This window comes from Synchiropus splendidus, chromosome 18 (genome assembly GCF_027744825.2).
Source record: "Synchiropus splendidus isolate RoL2022-P1 chromosome 18, RoL_Sspl_1.0, whole genome shotgun sequence".
NCBI classification, from domain to species: domain Eukaryota; kingdom Metazoa; phylum Chordata; class Actinopteri; order Syngnathiformes; family Callionymidae; genus Synchiropus; species Synchiropus splendidus.
The window spans coordinates 11,098,502-11,118,122 of NC_071351.1; the positions used below are offsets into that span (position 1 = coordinate 11,098,502).

Genomic DNA, 19,621 nt, shown 5'->3' on the forward strand with positions numbered 1-19,621 from the left:
CATATTTCACATGAAATTATGTTCAGTATAAATGAGAGCAAGAGTGACAGCTTTTTAACAGCAACGTTGTAACGTAGTTAAGGAATATAATTTAGTAGGTTAGTCACTTCCGTTATTGTATTACAGTAGCCCTCATTTTTTTCTCTGTGATGCTGTGGCTTCAGCAACACATGAGTGTATTAATTTACACCTGAAGTTAAGACGCAGCTTAAAAGGTGTTGCCAAGGCACTCACTCATCCCTCCAGTAGTTGTTGCTATGAGGACATGGATAAAGTTTTTATGTTGATACAGAGCATACACACAACAATTAGCATCATTTTAAGGCGTTTGTGCTAGTGAAGTCTGCGATTTATTTCCTCGATCTGAACAGATCATGTCATTCTGATGGATTCTTTGTCGGTTTTGCATTGGTTTATTGGCACGTCCCTCTGTGAGACTTTATGATCCATCACCATGTTTCCGTGGTGGGTTGCTTTTTAAAATGAAATGGTGAGGTTTTGTTTACAAGTGTGGGGGTCTGACTTGTGCTGCTTGTTCCCTTAAGCTGAATATTGTGTTGAGTCTTTAGAATGGATGTGAGTGTACTTGGAGTTTATAACAACACAGAGGTTCTCATTGCTGTTGAACTTCTCCTTCAAACCAAAACAAAAACCGCGAGCCCTAATGAAGTCCAATAACAAATGCCCACATTGTAGTCTTAATAGTTGGAATTGGTATATAATTCAAATGAATTATTTTAAGGAGTGAACTCCCTTAAAAAACATTGGAAATAAAGTTTATGTTTATTGAAATCTGCATTTTTTTATTTAATTGTAATTACTAAAAATGTATTTCTTTGCCATCATATTATTTTTGCCACACTTAGTGAGCTAGGTAGTTATACAAAGATTTATGAAAGTGTTGGCATTAATATTTCACGAAAGTAAATCACTAGTTTACAGTAAAATACAGTGCAAATGTCATGCTGTGTATACCATGGCGTTTTATTGCATTAATTTAGCAAAAAATAAAGGAGTAAAAAAGGAAGATTAAACATAAATAAATAGTATTTTTATTTGTACTATTATTTTATTTTATTTTCGTTATTTTTTCTGTGCATTTTTCCTCCTGTGTTGTATTTGAGGAACAAATACACACTTATACAGGCGTTTACGACAAACACAAAAGCAGATGCACTAACCGTGAAATTAAATAAAAATGAGACGTTTTAAAAAGCATAAAGTCATCAATGTGTCATTAAAAATCATTTCATTTTGTCAATAAACTTGTAGAACTAACTAGAAAAGAATTTCCCTGCAAGTATTGAGCGTTGTCTGCTTTTGTTTTTAGTGTGATAGAAGGAGCCTCGAGGAGACTGGAGGGCTCTTGTGGAGAAGAATTAAACAAGATTAATTAAGGACTGAGGCTTTGAAGAGACAGAGGAGCCTGAAAATGTGTCACTGTCTTCCACCTCCATCAACTGACCTCCCTTGGATTTTGAAGAAATAGCTGCTTCACTTTTCGCCCGTGCATTTCCACGGGGTGTAGTGGGATATTGAATTATTCACTGGTCCTAATTGATGTGTTCAGCTCACAGGCTCTTCCTCAAAGTCTCCGATGACCTCAGTCCTGTGTCAACTGCGATCCCCCTTTTGTCCTTGAGTCCTTATTTCAAGTTGACTTTGAATTATGGAGCGCCAGTAAAGCTCATCTAAAACTAACATCTATGGCTGTGTTGCTTAAAAAAACGAACACCCGAGAGAGTCATCCTGAAATGATGCCTTTGTTAAGGATTTTCAGCTCATGTCTGTGCGCTTGTGGGGATGAAGAGTAGTAACATGCGGATGAATATTAAGACTGCTAAGTCGAACTGAGTGTTAACTCTGGGAATGAGAACCTAGCAAGGACTTTGTTACACACGTTATTTATGTTAATGAACAAGGTGTGATGAATAACAGCGCCATGACCACGATGCAGTTCAAGACAAACTTTTTTCACACAGCTCTGGGTGGCACAGCTGTTTGCTGGGCAACAACGGCCGTGAGCGTATGCTTTTGCTTTTTTAACAGACAGGTCTAATGAAGACATAAAAAATGAGCACTAAGAATAGCTCTCTGTGGCAGTTTTCGTCCAACACTGACGGATGGCTTTGGTTTGACGTTACACTGGAGGATCTCTGGCGGGAGAGAAGCAGCACAGGGAGGAAGTCAGTGAAACAAGATATGTATTGGTCAGCTCTTTGGCGCCCTAAAGGTCAGAGCTCTCCATACCGTCGTTCTTCTTTGCTTCGTTCAGGTGTAAATATCACGAGTGTTTCATGTCCCAGGCTGTTGTTTGTGCCAATTAAAGCATCTTATAGACACATAAAGTCTTTTCAAACAGCTACAAGGTTTGAAATAGTCAGACTGACAGGAAGTGTCCTTCGTAGTTAAATATCTCAAATGCTGCTGGTTTCCCTATAAGTGTCATAAAGACAAGTGAGGAACCTGTCTGCTTGCATTTAATTGGATTTCTTCTCCGTCATGAATCTCCTCTTACAGAAGATGGAATCCCAACATGAATCGTCAAGGGGCGTCAAAAATAGTTTCCTTCATTTCATAACCGCTGAAATATTAGGTGAGAATTCAGAAAGGTCACGTCCTGATTAGATTTCATCCGACCAGATTGACAGTTTTGACGCGTGACCACCATAATATTATTATTCATGAACTATGATTTGAAATGCCATGGGGGAAATTTGGGCTTTTTATTTACAAAAGTTCCCAATTTATTTCATCCATTTTTCCGACTATCAATGGATGTCTAAGTCATATAAATAATAGTAAAAATAAAAAGAAACCTCTTGGGTTCTGTATTTAAAATGTCTGGAGTGTTTGGCTTGGATATTTATCACTGAAAAATGAGCAGTATTTGCAATATCTATGCCAAAACTTATGAATGCACTTTTTTTTCTAGCTCAAATCAGAATTGATGCGACATGGCAATGCTGCTGAATATTGAGTGCACACATGGGTCCTTGGTGTGTAGTTTCCATGTACTAAAGAAAATCATCCATCAGATCTTGCATGTCGAAACAATAGAAAGTGATGACTGTCTGTTATGTGGTTGACTTCCAAGTCGTCCCTGTGACAGGAACTCCAGTGGCTAGGGAGGATAGGAATCTGTTCATGGGGTTCAATGGCAGCATCGACAGCAGGGCCAGAGCGCAGCAGTGTCAGGACAAGAGTCTGTGACAGGACGGGTGCAGACTTCAGCAGACCTGACAGGCTGCGGCTCATTAAACCCCCGTCAGACGCGGGAGGTCAAGACAACAGCGTGGGTACCGGCGACACACTGTCTCCGTGCTTATCAAGTACACACACTCACAGCAGGACTCTACAGGGATTGGTGAAACCAAGGACCAATTTTATTTTTAGCATTTTAATCATTTCCCTCCAACTGTCCAGGAAAATGTTTCGATTAAAACGGCAATGGCTTATAGGCAGTGGAAGTGGTGTATGTGATTAGAAAGTTTGTGCTGTTGTTATGCCCTCCTCACGACATGTGTAATGCGGTGCGTGTGGGCGTGTGTTTGTTGCGATGGCAAAGCAGGTCGGCCATGTTGCTCCAGAAGGTTGCACAGTGGGATAGAGCTCAGGACTGGAGGGTCCGAGTGACCAGCCAAGTATGAAATAATGAGCTTAAAAAGGTTGAAATGTGCCAGTGCAAACACTCTAACGCTCACTATCCGCTGACAAAACTTGGCTTGGATTCAGAGAAAAATGGAAGATTGGTGTTTTTTGGTGTTGGGCGTTATGAGCAAAGGCCTGACTCATGTCGCCAGAGTAGAATCCTGCAAGGTCACTGGAGTGAGTCCCGTGCCAACCCCAGGCTGAGTGGTGCCGCTCCATCTGTGAGTGACCTCCACACCCGCCCCCTGTCACCGTCCTGCCCTGTTTCACACGTGAGGCGGGCACACACAATCACGCTGTGACCTTTCTGTGACTTACCACTGTTTGTGTCTACTGTAAATTCCAAAGGCAAATCTGAAACCTTGAAAATAACAAAGACATTTCAATAAAAACAAAGTTTTGTTGCAAAATTTTGACAGATATTTCAAATTATGATCAGAATAAAAGTCATATAGTTATGTATCAGGCATATTTTAATAGATATTGATATTGATATTTTTGTGCTATAGTTAAAAAGGAATAAAATATTTTTGATTGTATTTATTGGTTCTATTTACTCAAATTGTATGTTGCAAATTTCCAATTTCAAGTAATCCCCACCTCCTAAAATATTAAAATTATAAACAAATACATGAAAAATCAATAAAATGCACACTAATTCCGAGCGTTCAAATCCAATTCCTGGCTTCTTCCTCCGTCCAACTCAACTCACCAACTACTGTCACAAGGGACCCTCAAAATGAGCAGTGGTATGAGATCTTTCTGTCCAAGGAGCAGTCAAGTAGAAACACTATGCTTCTCCTTTTCAGTTTCTTTATTAGGCCTCTGGCACGAGCGGACCCAGAGGTCCCCCCCCCACTAAATCCTGGATCACTCTCTCTGGGAAGCCCTTGTCCCCAACTAAACCACGATAAGTCCTGATCCTCACGGTCAACACTAAACTGCCCGTATAAAAACTTACACTGCACAGTGGTTAAGATAACATTTTCCTGGAAAGACATCTTCGTGTCACGCTGTGGCAGAGCTCAGGTCAAAGGAACACCGTCTGCTCCCCGGAGACATCACGTGTCCAGTCAGGGAAGGAAATCTTCTCACTGTCAGCGACATCCTCATGCACCGCTGAGCTTGACCGAACAAGATGTTTTTTTCTGTCGATGAGCAGAACGACTATATTTCTTGACGTAATTGTTTTGCGACACCTTTCCCTGGGAGCTTGATGGATCAGGTTTGCTGTGTTTACCTGGAAACATGTCGTCATGGGAGCAGTGTACCTGCATGTGTTGGATTGGCATCCGGCGCTGGTCCGTGACCATATTTATGAGAAAACAGAAACACAATCCCACTGTGGTTATTCTTGATATTCAGGCTGCCAAACCTCTGCGGAGGTAAACAGAATTATTCATGACGTTGAGTTTTCTGATGTGAGCCGGTCCGCATCTCCGACAGGTCAAACAGCAGCGCATGTGATGGAATATCGAGACACCGCACACACCCCGCCCCCCCACAGTTGCTCACTATGAATCTCTTTTTTCTTTTCCAGCTCATTTGCCATGTCTAAAACAGGGGCCAAGAAGCAGCACTGGCGATCTAGAGCACAGGACAGCTTTGTCCCCTTGCTGGGCTCCTTGGGCGAGCCAAGCGTCTCTGTCGGCGGAGGAGCGGATTATGGAGAGTTTCCTTTCGTGACGTCGGCCCCTGCAGGCGGTCCATCAGTCGGGGACATCGTCCTAGAGATTGGTGGAACCCCTGTTTTAGGGATGACTCTGGGAGATGTCCGCGGTGTCATCAATTCCTGCCCTGCGCCAATCCGGATTAGAACTGTGTCTCCAGGTAAGAAAAAAAGGTCTTGAATTATGGAGATAATTCAAAAGTAGGGCAATAATATTGGATGCAAATGGAGCTGCGTGGTGGAAGTCTGCACCCTCTGCTCACTGCCACTGCCTGGAAAGCGTCCACTCAGACAAACAGTGTCAGTGTTCTCCCTGTAATTATGAAAACAATTAACCCCAGATAATCAAGCAAATGCACCAGGATCAAGTATTCATAGCTTTTTAATGACACGATGAATTATTCAAGACTCATTATGATCCGTCTAATTTTTGATTTTCCCCTGGAAGATGGATTAACTTCACTTTGTTTATGTTGCACGCCACTGCACTTTCCTAGTGCTAATGCACGGCAACAGGTTGTCCAGTGGAATCCTTCTGAGTCACCCTCCACGGAGCTCCACTAGCCAGTTCAGCAGCTCGGAGCTTTCCGGTCCAAATGTGGAGCCATCGGTTACTTTACATGTGTCAAGGCGATCTGTCAATATGTGGCTAAGAGGTTAAAATCCTGTATGACACATGACAAGAGCACAGCGATATAGTTGTCTATCAGACGCCAGGGACCTTGATGTTTATATCTCGGGGCCGGGGTAACGGATGTCTTAGTTGGTTCTGAGCAGGGAATATGTCACTGATGTGTCACCTGACTGCGGCTCCCGATGGCCTTGCTCTGTTGATTGATAGCCGCTTTGGTCCCAAGGGTGTAAATGGGGACCTTTGCCCCCAGTCCTTCTGCCACTGTTGAATCCATTATCATTCCTAAAGTGTGCCCAGCCTTCCCTGGACAATTTGCCTGCGTGTGGACAGTGATGGATGAGCTGGTGCACCAGGTTGCTTCTTCTCCCAATTCCACACCCACCATTGGCTATGAGAGCCAGACAATATGAAGCGCCATCTTTGATACTGTCTGGAACTGTTCATTTTTGAGGCCTGGCGACCATTGTCCATGATGTTGTTGGACTGTGACTGTTCCAGTCAATGTTAATAGAGTACACCCATGTGCATTTGTGAATATGCTTTCACCTTCATACGCTTTGAAAATGACTATTATTCCGACTGATCTTCCGAGTGACGAAGTGACAGAGTCCTGTCGCAGTCATGAACTGCAGTGTCATCACTAACTGAATCAGTGCGAAGAAGCCAAAGTCAAATAATCAATTAAGTAGAAAAGCACTCACAAGCCTCTGGCAAACCAGCTCAACCCCATCTGGAGTGTGAAACCTTCACGAGTTGATGCCTTTTTAGCATTAGAAATCTCTGTACAATTTGAGTGAGCATGAAGCAACAGCAGGTGGCAGACCAGCGGGTTCAGGACGTCCCAGACCTATTACACCACCCTGGCATTTTGAGAATAAGCTGCAGGAATATTATTGACTGATTCAAAAGGAGAGTAGATTAAACTCTAAATCAAACCCCAAAAGGTCACTCAAGTGTCTCAAAAACAAAGTTTCATTTTTGACACCACTTTCTGAGGTGATAAACATTGGAGAATCACAGTTATGCATCATGTTTTTGTTTGAATTTCCGTTGTATGTAAACAGCCGTCCATTCCATTCATGAATAAGTCGCTGGCGTTGAAGAAGAAGCAATGTTGAGGTTGCTCTTTTTTTACTTCACTTTCTTTGAAAAGCTTATTTGTTTCATAACAGGCCGAGCACGAGCTCATCAATTCTCCCAAAAGGCAGCAGTCATGGTCCACCGTCCCCCACAGGCTGGAGCCGTATGTGGTCAGTCAAACGTGCGCGCTCTCGGCTGCCTCCGCTTATCAACGTCTGAAAGGGATGTTCTTCTTTTAATAGCGTCAAAAATTCCCGTCTGCCACGGGGCAGAGCTTCAAACTGTCGGCCTGAAGGCGAAGCACAAGCGTCTGTCAGAGTGACAAAGTGGACCATGCGCTGGGCTCATCAATAACATCTCGTCCGCGACGCAGATGATATTGAGAGATCAGAGAGGAGCGAGTGAGGCCCGGTGATAAGCTCTGACTCCCTGGTGGAAGCTTCCACGGTTGTTTGTCAGGAGCAATTAACTTCAGCAGATTATTCTCTATGCATCAGAGACTCATCTGATACTCTGGATCTGGAGAGGTGCTACAGAGAGCTCAGAATGTGCGGCAGTGCAGTCAGGACAGATCCATTTCAACACCATATCAACTCAATGATGCAATGTATGGCTAAACACTTCATGTATCTGATGAGCTGAAGATGGTTGAGACAGTGAAGTCATCGTCATGTTCTTTCTTTCAGGATCCACGTTGTGCAAAGATCTCAGGCTGTATCTGAGTAAGTGCTTCACCCCCGGATCAGTGGACAGTCAACTCCAGCAGGTCATCAGAGAGAACCTCTACCTCCGGGCTGTGCCCTGTAAGTCCCTCCCACTCTCCCTCACACACGAGTTTCAGGAGCCCGCTGATCTTAGCAATGGTTAAAACTTGTATTAATAACATAATAGATAAAGGGGGTTGTTGTGCTTGTTTGTTTCCCTATGGACAATATTATTAGTTAAATGAATGTGTGCCATGTTTGAGCTGCTCGAAGGTTTCAATATTAAATCGAAAAATTCAAAACTCAACAAAAGAAAATTTGATATTTAGTTGAGACATAAATACAAAATTATTCCTAGATCATTGTCAATGTTTTATGAAGAAATGTAAATGAAAAGAAATCTAGCTATGATGTATAATTATTTAGGATAGAAATAGCGCAGTGATAAGTGGTTACTATACAATAACTATGAAAGGTTTTTGATGATGTGGGAAAACAAAATAAAAATCTGGAATTGACAAGATTGTGAAAACGTATATATTAAAAATATATTAAAATATATTAAAAATATATTAAGATTAAAAAGACTGGCAACACTAAGTTAAAACTTGGAGCAAAATTGAAAAAAATGAAGGTCAAATATATGGAAGGAACATATTAAACACCAAATGGGGCCTGCATTCTACGCACACGTGAATCATTTTGCGGGTTGTTTAATGGTAGAAATGCAGTGACAGTGTCTCATAATACAGACAACTACGGACTGCACCTTTAATCTCCTGTATGTTCACACCCCGTCATGCCCTCTGGGCCTCTCATGGACGGTTTTATCAGTTGCTGTCATTGACATTTCCCATTCAATTCCATTTATTTATAGCCTGAATTTTTTAATGCCTTGCAGGGTTTTATTTTATGTGAACACCAGGCCTTCATTGTCACTCGAGGAACCTCCCAGTACAGCCCTTTTTTTAAATTCCCTACATATTATCAGACAGAATCTTCTTAATAAGGCTGTGTCAGTGTCAGGACCAAAACCTGAATTAAATCCTGGGTGATCTGGTTGCTCTCACTGCATAGCTGTTTGGCAAACTGGTGACAACATGTAAAGAAACAAGGTTTTTAAATAGAAAGAAAGTTGAAACACAGATCCTTCCTGGTGCTGCTGCAGTGTAGACAGGTTATTTTTACATTTCTCATTTAATCTCCTGAAAAAAGAGCTTGGCCGTCCAAAGTCTTATTTGATGGCTATAAATAAAATGATGTACAATGGCAGCCAAACGCAGCTAGTTGTAGTGCATCTGTTGCCATCTTAATCCTCCATGAGATGACGTCACTGGATGCAGCCAGAGGACACGGCAGATGAGTGTGGCGTTCTCCCACAAAAACAAATCAGCTTTCTGAGTAGTACATATCTGACTCCAGTTTGGCTGCTGATCTTTTCTTCTCAAGAGTGGACCAGAGTGACCGCACGTGTGTTCACAGCCTTGACCTTTCAGTGTCACTGTGTGTGGAGTATCTGCTAATCTCTCCTTTAATACAGGAAGTAGGTCATGTGGGAGTTGGTGGTTGTGCCACACCGAGCACCCGCTGACAGAACAGGTCAGAACCCGGCAAAAACATAAATAAACTGACCTTTTTTTGCAACACGTCTGTGCTCGACATAACCCTCGCGGGCAGCTGCCCAAGATGCAGTATCAGATGACCTGGATGCTAGCAGCAAACATGTCTTAATATCCAGAAATAATGACTTCATTTCACCACAGTTTCAATGTCTTTAGATACATTACAGTTTGCATTTTTTTTTGCATATTAGATGATTATTAAGAGTCTTAGTTTTACAATTGCATTTGTGCTTCACCTTCATTGTTGTAGATTATTTTTTAAGTTTGTATTAAAAATATCGTCTATATAATTCATATTGTGAATTTCACTGCCCTATTTATATTTATATATAAATAGGGCAGTAAAATTGAAAAACATTATTTTATATGATATATTTGAATTTAAAATACAGATTTAATTAATTCTGAAACGTTTTGCAGTGTTAGCTCAACTGTTGTGGTGAAAATGTGTCTGTTACATTTACTATAGATATGAATAGATGTATAACACATTGTGTCTGTATTGGGGCCTTGAACCTTTGTTTTAGCAATACTACGACTGCGACAACTGCCACTATTGTCTGAGGATTGGTGCAATGGCAGACTTCTCAAACTCCAGTCTGTTTTCATGATATGATCAGAAACATGGCTTCATAATGACTGATATTAGTAGCAATAAAAGCCCTCCGAACACAAACAAGGTACATTCCATAACGCACTGCAACAGGTTTTGCTCAAATAATAGATCATGCAAAACAATCTAAAGGTTCAGTTTCAGGTAGTTCTTCCATGATGCTTTTCTGGAGCTCAGTTTAGTATAAAAACTAGAAGAGGATTTACAATTGGAACAGAATATTCCAAAGTCGTGACTGAGATCGAAGCCATGCTCAGTAAGCAACTTTCCGTCCCCTCTCTGTTGTAGTACAAGTGACAGTAAGACCAGGTCCGCCCACTGGACAGTAATCCTCTGAGCTGCGAGAGATGAGACAGTAAGATGCCGTCGTTTGACATGAAGACACCAGCACACACATGCTTCTCTGAGAGACAATAGCCAGAGACAAAACTGCTTTCACCCATAGCTTTTACATACCTACAAGGAGGGTTTTGAAGAAGGGATGTAAATCAGAAGCAACGCCATCACTGGCTCAGTGTGGCCCCCTGCAGGATCTTGTGTGCGCCTCTCCTGCTTCTTGATGTATCTCGTGTAAGTGTCCCAACATTATTATCATTTTTTGAATATGTTTCTTGATGCTAGCACTGAGGCGGAGAGCTCTGCAGTGGTTCACTCAGGCAGGAAGGCAGTACATAAAAATGCAAATGAAGCACAAAATTAAGTAAATGTACACGAGGGTATCAATAATCTAGAGGGTGGAATTGAATTAAAAGCATGCGCCGAAGTGGAGGAGGGGACCACTGCGGTCAGATGGAAGTGGAGATGGAATGCACTGTATTGTTACAGTGTCCGTTGAGTACGAGTATTGAGTATGTTACTCAGTGTAAGTAAGTTGTTGATATGGTAGACAACCACTTTCGGCCACTAGTTATTGGCAGTTTTTATTGGATATACTGTTTGTCCTGATTCTTGTTGTGGACTTTTTGAAGTTCAGTTTTACTGTGTTTCCTCGAGGCTGTTGTGTTGCATTAAGCATTAAAACCAAACAATACTGCAAACTGACCACAAGAGTTGGCTCTTGAGGTGCGTCATGACAGGGATTCTGCCTCACTGCCCTCCTCAGTGTCTGTGTGTGTTTCAGTGACTTGGTTGGAGACACTGTTTCTCCATCTTTAAAGCCCAAATCAGCAACATTCATCAATTTTCCGTCATGGAATTTTGACCTATAAATGTGATCAAATCCACTGAACCTTTGTTGCAGGGTCACTGAGGAAGGCGAACACGTCCCTCTCCCTCACAGAAAAACCCTCTGAGGAAAATATATTACCACAGTATACTGCTGTCTGGCTTCCAAGAGCTGGGTTGAGGTGGCCCACGAGGATTTCTTAATTCCTCCTAAACCGTTCCAAGCATTTGTGTGCATCTCTTTTGAGGCTCCTTTTCCTGGCTCACCATCTGACAGAAGACATCTGGTTCAGATTTAGTGCCCTCTCCCTTCCAGCATCAGTCCTTCAGCATGTTACAATGGTCACTCTCAGAGAGTGCTCTCAGACATCACCACGCACTCCTCAACTTTTCCCGTCCAGATTTTAGTCATCGCACTATCCATTTATCCATATGCCCTTGGATCGCTCTGAGCCAAAGTCATCAGCGCTTTTGTCTCCGTCTCCTCTATAAAAGACTTTTTGTAATTGTCCTCCGAGCGCGTCAGAGATAAGAGACATCATTTGGTTCTCCTAATATGCTCGTTTCGCTGTCGCCAGGCAGACGGTCTGCAGTGTCTCCGCTTCAACGTTCATTGTTAGCAGTGTGATGATCTTGACAGACAGCGCTCTCTGGGTGTTGATACAGTGCTCACAGTAATTGCCTCTTCAATCCCTATCTCACCCCGTCTCTGGGTATTGGCACGCGGCACCTGCGGGGGCGGGGTGGGGAGGGGAAGAAGATGTCAATAATCCATCCTGCCCCCCCCCCCGCTGACATGTCAAATAAATCTGTTAGGAGGGGACATAGATAATGAATGCTCGCCTCATGCAGGAGCATCTGCAGAGATTGTGCATGTCCTGAGGGAGGAGAAGAATTACTCACATGTGGCTTGTCACCAGGAGACTTCCTATCAGATCTTTCATTAAACACCAAGACCTTTTAAATTCCTGCGTGTGCAGCTGCTTTTAGGTGAAGGCTGAGGGAAGGTGGAGGCGAAATCCAGAGAGAGAGAGAGCAGGGTGTGTCACGCCACACCCCTCTGGAACTTGTTGAAGGGACCAACTCCTTTATCTCCGTGAAGGCCACCGTCTTTACCTCAGGTTTTAACCCTCAACCTCCAAAGTCATGACCATTACCCCGGGGCTAATCTGCTTCTCACTGTTAGTTAGCCACTTAAAACCACCAAAGGAAAATCTCTCAATGAACACGTCGCCATGCTGCTTTATTGCAGTGGCATGTTTGTACCAGATATACAGATATAGCGGTCTCATTAACAGCGGTGATAAAGCAACTGCCCTCCATGTTTGGTGCGGAACATTCAGTACCGCCCTCAAATGACCACCAATTCATTGTTGTTATTATTCTTTTTTGTAAGACAGTTGTATTTTCTGTAGCCATGATGGAGGTCAGACTGAGCTTTGTTAATTTGCATCATAAAAGCGAATTGTCGAAAAAAAAATAAAAAGCATAATGTATAAATGCATTAATAAATAAATGTTGAAAAATAATGTATAAATAAATAAATGTACATATACATAGAAAAAGCAACATTCTTAGATAAAATAAAATCAGATTTCATTCATTTGTGTTATTTTGACATTTTGACATTTATTTGTTTATTTGTACATTTAGTTATATTTTTATTCGTGGTGGGACTTTCATGAGTTATTTACGATTAATTAATTACAACATTATTACAATTAATTAATAACAACAAAAAATAATTTAATTTAATTTAAATTCTTATACAAATATTTTCATGACATTAAGGAGCTTTAGTTTAAATAAGGTTGTATAAAAAAATTTAATATAGCCACCATCCTATTGTGCTATTGTCAAACTGATGCAAATAAACAATATTTTGTTGTTTAAATGTATGTATGGGTCCATCATTTGAGTCAGTCATATACCAAATTCATTCAAATTGAAAATGTGGCTTCTTGTGGCAAATATTCTTATACCATTAAACTGTGTTGTGATTAGTTAAATTCTGTATTTAATTAGATTATTTTTTTAAATCGAATCCCATCCCTAATATTTATACATGTAATTCTTGATCTATAAATATGCCATTTATCGTGCTTCATACCCGAACATCTAAGTTAAAGTGCACGTAATATTCTGTCTTTAAAGTGGTCCTTTGTTAGCTTAAAATCGCCGCGCGCTCGCTGTAAAGCCGGCAGGGTCATGGTGGGCAGCTTAAGTCCGCTCTAATAGATTTCAGTGTCCGGTTCAACCCTGGACAGGTGGTCAGTTTGCTGCAGGGCACGCAGAGACAGTGTCACGTACGGTTTAGAAGCGACATCCTGCTGATTGTTTGAGGAGCACAAGCACATTAGAGAACAGCTGTGAGGCAGGAATATTAACCGCGGCGCCACCTTGCTGCCTTAATTGTGCTTTTCTCTGCTGTACTTAGAAGATAGTGGCTCTCTGAGGAACGGCACTTTAAGGGCTCATGTTGTGAAATCAGACTGTCCTGTAGTTTGCAGTGTTTTAGGTGCTGTGTGTTGGGCGTCTCCTCCGTGTTGCCAGGACAGCTGCGCATTCATCATCAGTTTTATAGTGAGGATGGGTGTGAGTGCGATCCCCAGCGCTGACATCACACACGGTCCTCCAGGACAAGGACACAGATTTGCCCTCCGTTCAGTCTCGGCCCTGCATTCGTCTGGGGAGAGGAATCATCCATCTCAAGGACAGACTGGTTACTCTGGGGTTACAAATCAGATTAATAAAAACCTGCAGCCTGATGTGACATTTAATGGAACACCACGTGACGCTACATTTAATTAACGCTGAGGAGATTCTGTTTTTTTTTTTTTTTCTCCCTACATGGTGGTCTGGACTCCATGTTGTCTTCCAGGCCAAGGTCAAGACGGATCAATAGCGATGACTGTTCATTGATCATGTGAGCGCTCCGTCGATGAATGGTGATGGAGAGTCTTTCAGAAAGGCTCATTAAAGTTTCATTCAATTTTTATCGAGCTGGTTATGATAAAGCAGCCTTGGTAAATGCCTGATATTATACTCACAAACCAAAGGGCACGCTTGGGTCTGCTCGCAGATGAGTTATTGAGCCGGTGTGATTTCGCAACAAGAGTGAGCTGCTGCTGTAAATGACAAGCCACGCAATTCTTGTCCATTAATATTTCAGTCATTTCACGCTCAATGAGGAGGTCAGTTATCTTTCCTCCACGCCTTCCTTCTTTTAAACACACCTCTGTTGTATGATCTATCTCCCACTGAATTGCTCTCACGTTTAAACACAGGAAACTGATGGTGATTCATGACCCCCAGATCGAAGGATAAAACATTGATTGGTTGTGAAATGAGACCATCGAGAGTATTTCTCCCCGCGGTGTGTGAAGCTTTATTTCCTGTTCTCTTGACAGGTACGACCAGACTGCCAAGAGCCGGCGAAATCTCAGGAGTCGACTATAACTTTGTTTCCGTCGAGGACTTCTTCTCATTGGAAGAGTCTGGAGCTCTGCTGGAGAGTGGCAAGTTTAAAGGTTAGGAGGTCTATCTATCTATCTATCTATCTATCTATCTATCTATCTATCTATCTATCTATCTATCTATCTATCTATCTATCTATCTATCCATCCATCCATCCATCCATCCATCTCTCTATCTATCTATCTATCTATCTATCTATCTATCTATCTATCTATCTATCTATCTATCTATCCATCCATCCATCCATCCATCCATCCATCCATCCATCCATCCATCCATCCATCTATCTATCTATCTATCTATCTATCTATCTATCTATCTATCTATCTATCTATCCATCCATCCATCCATCCATCCATCTGAAACTTGAAACTAAATGTTGCTTAGTATGATATAGATATGGAAGCCGTTGAAATATCTTGAAGTAAAAAACACCATGTATTTGTTCAACCCTGAACTTTTCCCTTCACGTTGTCTGGAAGGTCAAATATGCTGCCGCAGCAGATGTGCAGAGGAATTTCTCAGATGCATAAATTAACCATGCCATGAATTATCGAACATCCAGGTGAAGTCCTGATCATTTTTTCATGGAGTCACCGCATCGTTTTTGTTGTTTCCACATGCATAATTCAGTCAAAAATCAATATATATTTCATTCAAATCAATGCAAATCAAAGTGTCTTCATCACTCAGTCAAACTGAACTTACAACCCTCAGCCACCGACGCACAGTCCACCTACATAAATCCATAAATAAATTAGAAATACATCTCTGAATTGCGGGTCCTAGTATGGAACCCTCTCCCCCCCTTTTCATCAAGAAATGGGTCCCTGTGCTTTACCTCATTGTCCTGTCTGATTCTTCTTCTTAATATATGCTTGTTAGTCTGGAGACAGACGCTATTGTTGGCCTCCAAGCCTCCTGGAGACTCTGAACCACTCTGGCTGTGGAATGCTCCACATACTAAAAGCCTGAGAAGATGTTGTGAAGATTGTATTCCAGACATCAGTCACTGAAGACTTCATGAATGTGTCTGTCTAGGCCCATGATCTTCTGAGGGTGTATGCAGCCTACACTAGAGGTGTTAATATTAACTCTATATGTTGCTGTTGTTTGGGTACCTGTCGAACCCACCTCCTCGGAGGGTCATGGTTCCGCTCCTGATGAAAGACCCTCTGCAGATTAACTTCCATCATTTATCAGTGTTCGGTGGCGGCAATAAATGTCATCCCCACTGCCCTCACTTGCGACACTGATGGACGTGTAGCTGCTGCCGAGCAATCAGCGGCGCCGGCACAGACGGCCGTAAATGTTGACACCGAGGCCTCACCATGTTGATCTCACTAACCTAATGTTATTCCCCAACCGGCTTGGATTTCCATGAGGCGAACATGTGGGGGAGGTAATTTCATTTACTTTATTAAAGCAGCTGAAGCAGCTGGCTATAAACCAGAGTATTGACCATGTACAGTAGATGATCTCCAGGGAATTGTAATGCACACTGTCTATAGTGCGCCGCGCACGCACCCCAGCTCTGGCCTGCTTTGCAGGAGAATATATGAATATAGAGGCTTTTATTTGCCTCATTCCATTTTGGTAAAATATTGATGCAGCTGGTCGCCCTGGTGCGAATATCAGCTGTGACATTTGCTTCAGTGTGCATGGGCTTAATTATGAGACATGCCTGCATCTGCACTGGCATTTCTGAGAAGGAACAGTAGTCGGTTTATGGAGACAATTTGTTGTTGATTGGATTTCTACACAGATTCATTCAAAGAAAACTGATGAAAGTTGCCCTAAGGGCGACTCAGAATAAATATAAAACTGAATTAAAAGAAAGAGCGTAGAAGTGGTCAAGATAAATACAGAAATGATTTACATAGTAAAAGCTGAGGGCAAGATAACAGAAGCCAGGGAGACTATAAAATGTGTTGTTTAAATAGTCAAGACTGTGGTTTTATAGTTATTTATAAATGTTTTGAATGGTTTGTTCTGTGAACTGAGAGTTGATGATGAAGTCTCACATGATGCTGAGGTGTCTCAAAGAGCCTCTCATGCTGCAAAAAGGGACATCTATAAGCAAGATGAGTAAATATGGACTTGAAATAAGTGAAATTAGCAGGATGTGTGCTGCAGGATAAAAGTTTGCTATATATAGGAATGAGATAAAAAATACGAATTTTAAGTTGCTATTACTTAAAATGTAACTTTTGACTGCCCAAAAATAAATGTAATATGATAAATGTGAGCAGGAAATAGCTGGTATTTTCTTAGCTTCCGAGGAAATAGATAGTGTTCTGCTTGCTTTATGATATTACTGAAAAGTCATCAAGAAATTCATGCTTAAATCAAGATAAATTATCATTATTTATCTTGTTAAGAACCACATTATTTTCAGTGCAGTGATGATGGGAGTGTGCTGATGTGGGTGACACGGGTTCTTCAGCATGGATGAGAGTGTGCTGACATCCAACCAACACCTCTACTAGGTTCAAAGGGCATCCTGTTGATAAACTTATTTAAAGTCTATTCCTATCCAGCTTGTGGCCCAAATACATTGTGCTGCAACAATTGTGTTGAGTTTTAAACCATCACTGTTGGTTTTAAGAAATGCTTTTTGTCTGGGTTTTTTTTCACTGTTGCGGACTCAGCACATTTTTAGTGGGCTCTGCAGAAATCTATTTTGCTGATGTCATTGGTGCCATTGACGCGACCCCCCCAAGATAGCCTGGTCGGCCCCTCACTGGGCTTTCCCCCTCACACATTCAAATATGAGCTGGAGTCTCTTATGATGCGTATTTTCATCAGTTAATACTGTGGCGCTTAGATGAAATTACTTGGTGGAAATAACTGGATGGAATTTAAATGAAATTATATTTAAGTTCAATGCTAAGTTATTGAGCAGCAATGCCTTGGATCTGTGTGTCCAGAGAGGAGTCAGAGAAGGTTGTAAAGGAGAGATGCAGTTTGCAATTGTTTGAATTTTTTTGGCCCCAGTTCTTTTCATTTTTCACCTCTTTGGTGTGGTAATAACTTTCTTCAGTATCTGAGTGCTTCATTTTGGACAATAAAGGAAATGAATATAGCTCTTTTTACAAAATTTGACATGTAATTGTCTTTCCACCTGTGCTTTAGGGAATTACTACGGGACCCCTCGGCCTGTCCACATCACCGCAGAGACGCCCCCTATCACCTATCAGGAACATCGCAACCTGCTCCGAACATTCCGCACACGCAGCAAATCGCTGAGCAACCTGGAGAAAACCGCAGAGGAGGCCGACAACAGCGAGGACGACTCAGGCACGTGATGACCGTGTACACGGCCCGTCTCTGTCGTGATGTTCCGGCGGCTGCGGTGGTTATAACGCAGCACCATGGTGTGTGATTCGCAGATGAATCAATCATTAGCACGATTAGCATGCTCTAAACTTGCCACGGTGCCGCGGCCTCATCGATCGCTGGATCGCCACCAGAGGAAGGTCAGCATGCCTTCAGGGCCAGCAGGGGAGGAGGAAACCAGAGATATCTGCAAACACACACACAAACTCAGAGGCACACACACACAGAACAGAACAGAAAGTAAATTACAACATCTATCTCACCCAACACTTTGATCGATTTCTTGTGTTGCTTTAAAAGTGAGCTAAACTGGCCGGCTGTTATAGGGAAGTTATTTGGATGAATTTATTGATTTTTAAGGAGAGTATAAATGTATTTTCTCTTGCATTTTCAATATTCTTTTTGGACATTTTCTTCTTTTTCCTCATTATATTTTATTCTCTACTAATACCCAACTTTATGACACTTTATTTTATAAGCTTTTTCACAACCGACCCAGTCCAAGACAAGGAGACTGGAGTGATGTCGCTGCTGCGTTCAGGACACTAGCAGCAAGGCGTCCAGCAACCTGACATCTGTGCCATCTGAAGTGGGTGGGCGGGCTTATCAAACTCAAGATGCCGCACGAGTCGCAGTTTCACAGCTGAAGGGCAGCGACAAGGACAGTTTGGTGAAAATCTGCTTATTCCCTCCGGCTGGTCGGATGGCATGCACGGTCACACGCTCTTCTGAGGGAGGACAAAGCCCGCTGAGATGCTGACCTCAGGTCTTTTGGCTTGACAAGCCTCGATAGAATAGCATCCGCTCATTAGTCAGTCTTCCGGCAGATTAACACACCTGCCGCTCGATATTATATCTAACCTTCGTCATTGGTTACAGGAGGATCTGCCGGCGTCAGCAGCGGCCTTCGCCCCCGCCACCGCTCCCCCAGGCGGCCTCGGACGTCCAGCGGAGGTGAGGGTCATGTCATGGAGAATGGTGTCAATGGGTACAGAGGAGGGTCCAGGGTGAGAGGGGTGACACCAGACCACTGGGAGGAGGCCGTCAGCGACCACGGAGAGAGCCACTACATCGAGTGAGTGCCTCTCCAACCTCTTGACTCTGCTTCGATATGTTTATTAGAAAAAATAAGAGGAATGATATTAGGCCAAAACATGCTAAAAAAATTGTCTAGAATTTCCATCATTGCGTGGCGTTCTGCTCCACTTTTAAAGCCCAAAAATGTGATCATGGTTCTTCTGTGTTCTCATTACCCACTTGGCCTCCTGAAGTCACAACCCAAAGAGGACCAGCTGGCAGAGTCCTCGAGCGTCAAGCAGGGAGAGTCTTTACAAAAACGAATGTGAGTCGCTCTCTTTGTCTCGCCTTTTTTTTTTTTTTCTCTCCCCCTCCCCGTTGTTATTATTAGTCCACATTTCACCGTTCAACAGCCCAAATGAAGCTGCGCATTTGTTGAGAACGGAAACCACAAACGGAGCCAGCTTGTTAGAGTCAAATGAGATTGAATGAGCTTTTAGCTGAACGGAGACGAGTAAGTGATTAAGGCCTAAAGCTTGGACCCACTGGCGGGAAGCCAGGACGTTCCAGAGGCGGTCCAGACATGGAGGTCATGTGACCTGGCCTCTCACGTCAATATGTGATTTATGGAACCATGTTTATGCTCTAATG

The 19,621-nt window shown here is 42.4% G+C and overlaps 1 protein-coding gene across 2 annotated transcripts in view; it reads left to right on the plus strand.

The window, feature by feature from the left end:
- The window catches only part of LOC128749590 (membrane-associated guanylate kinase, WW and PDZ domain-containing protein 3), a 37,013-nt gene that overhangs the window by 4,877 nt on the left and 12,515 nt on the right, over positions 1 to 19,621 (plus strand). For both annotated transcript variants that reach the window (XM_053849331.1, XM_053849330.1), the window contains exons 2-7: positions 5,192 to 5,481; positions 7,721 to 7,837; positions 14,548 to 14,667; positions 17,750 to 17,914; positions 18,833 to 19,028; positions 19,225 to 19,295. In XM_053849331.1, the coding sequence (XP_053705306.1) occupies positions 5,202 to 5,481; positions 7,721 to 7,837; positions 14,548 to 14,667; positions 17,750 to 17,914; positions 18,833 to 19,028; positions 19,225 to 19,295 (949 nt within the window). In that variant the 5' untranslated portion in view covers positions 5,192 to 5,201. The remainder of the gene's footprint in view (positions 1 to 5,191; positions 5,482 to 7,720; positions 7,838 to 14,547; positions 14,668 to 17,749; positions 17,915 to 18,832; positions 19,029 to 19,224; positions 19,296 to 19,621) is intronic.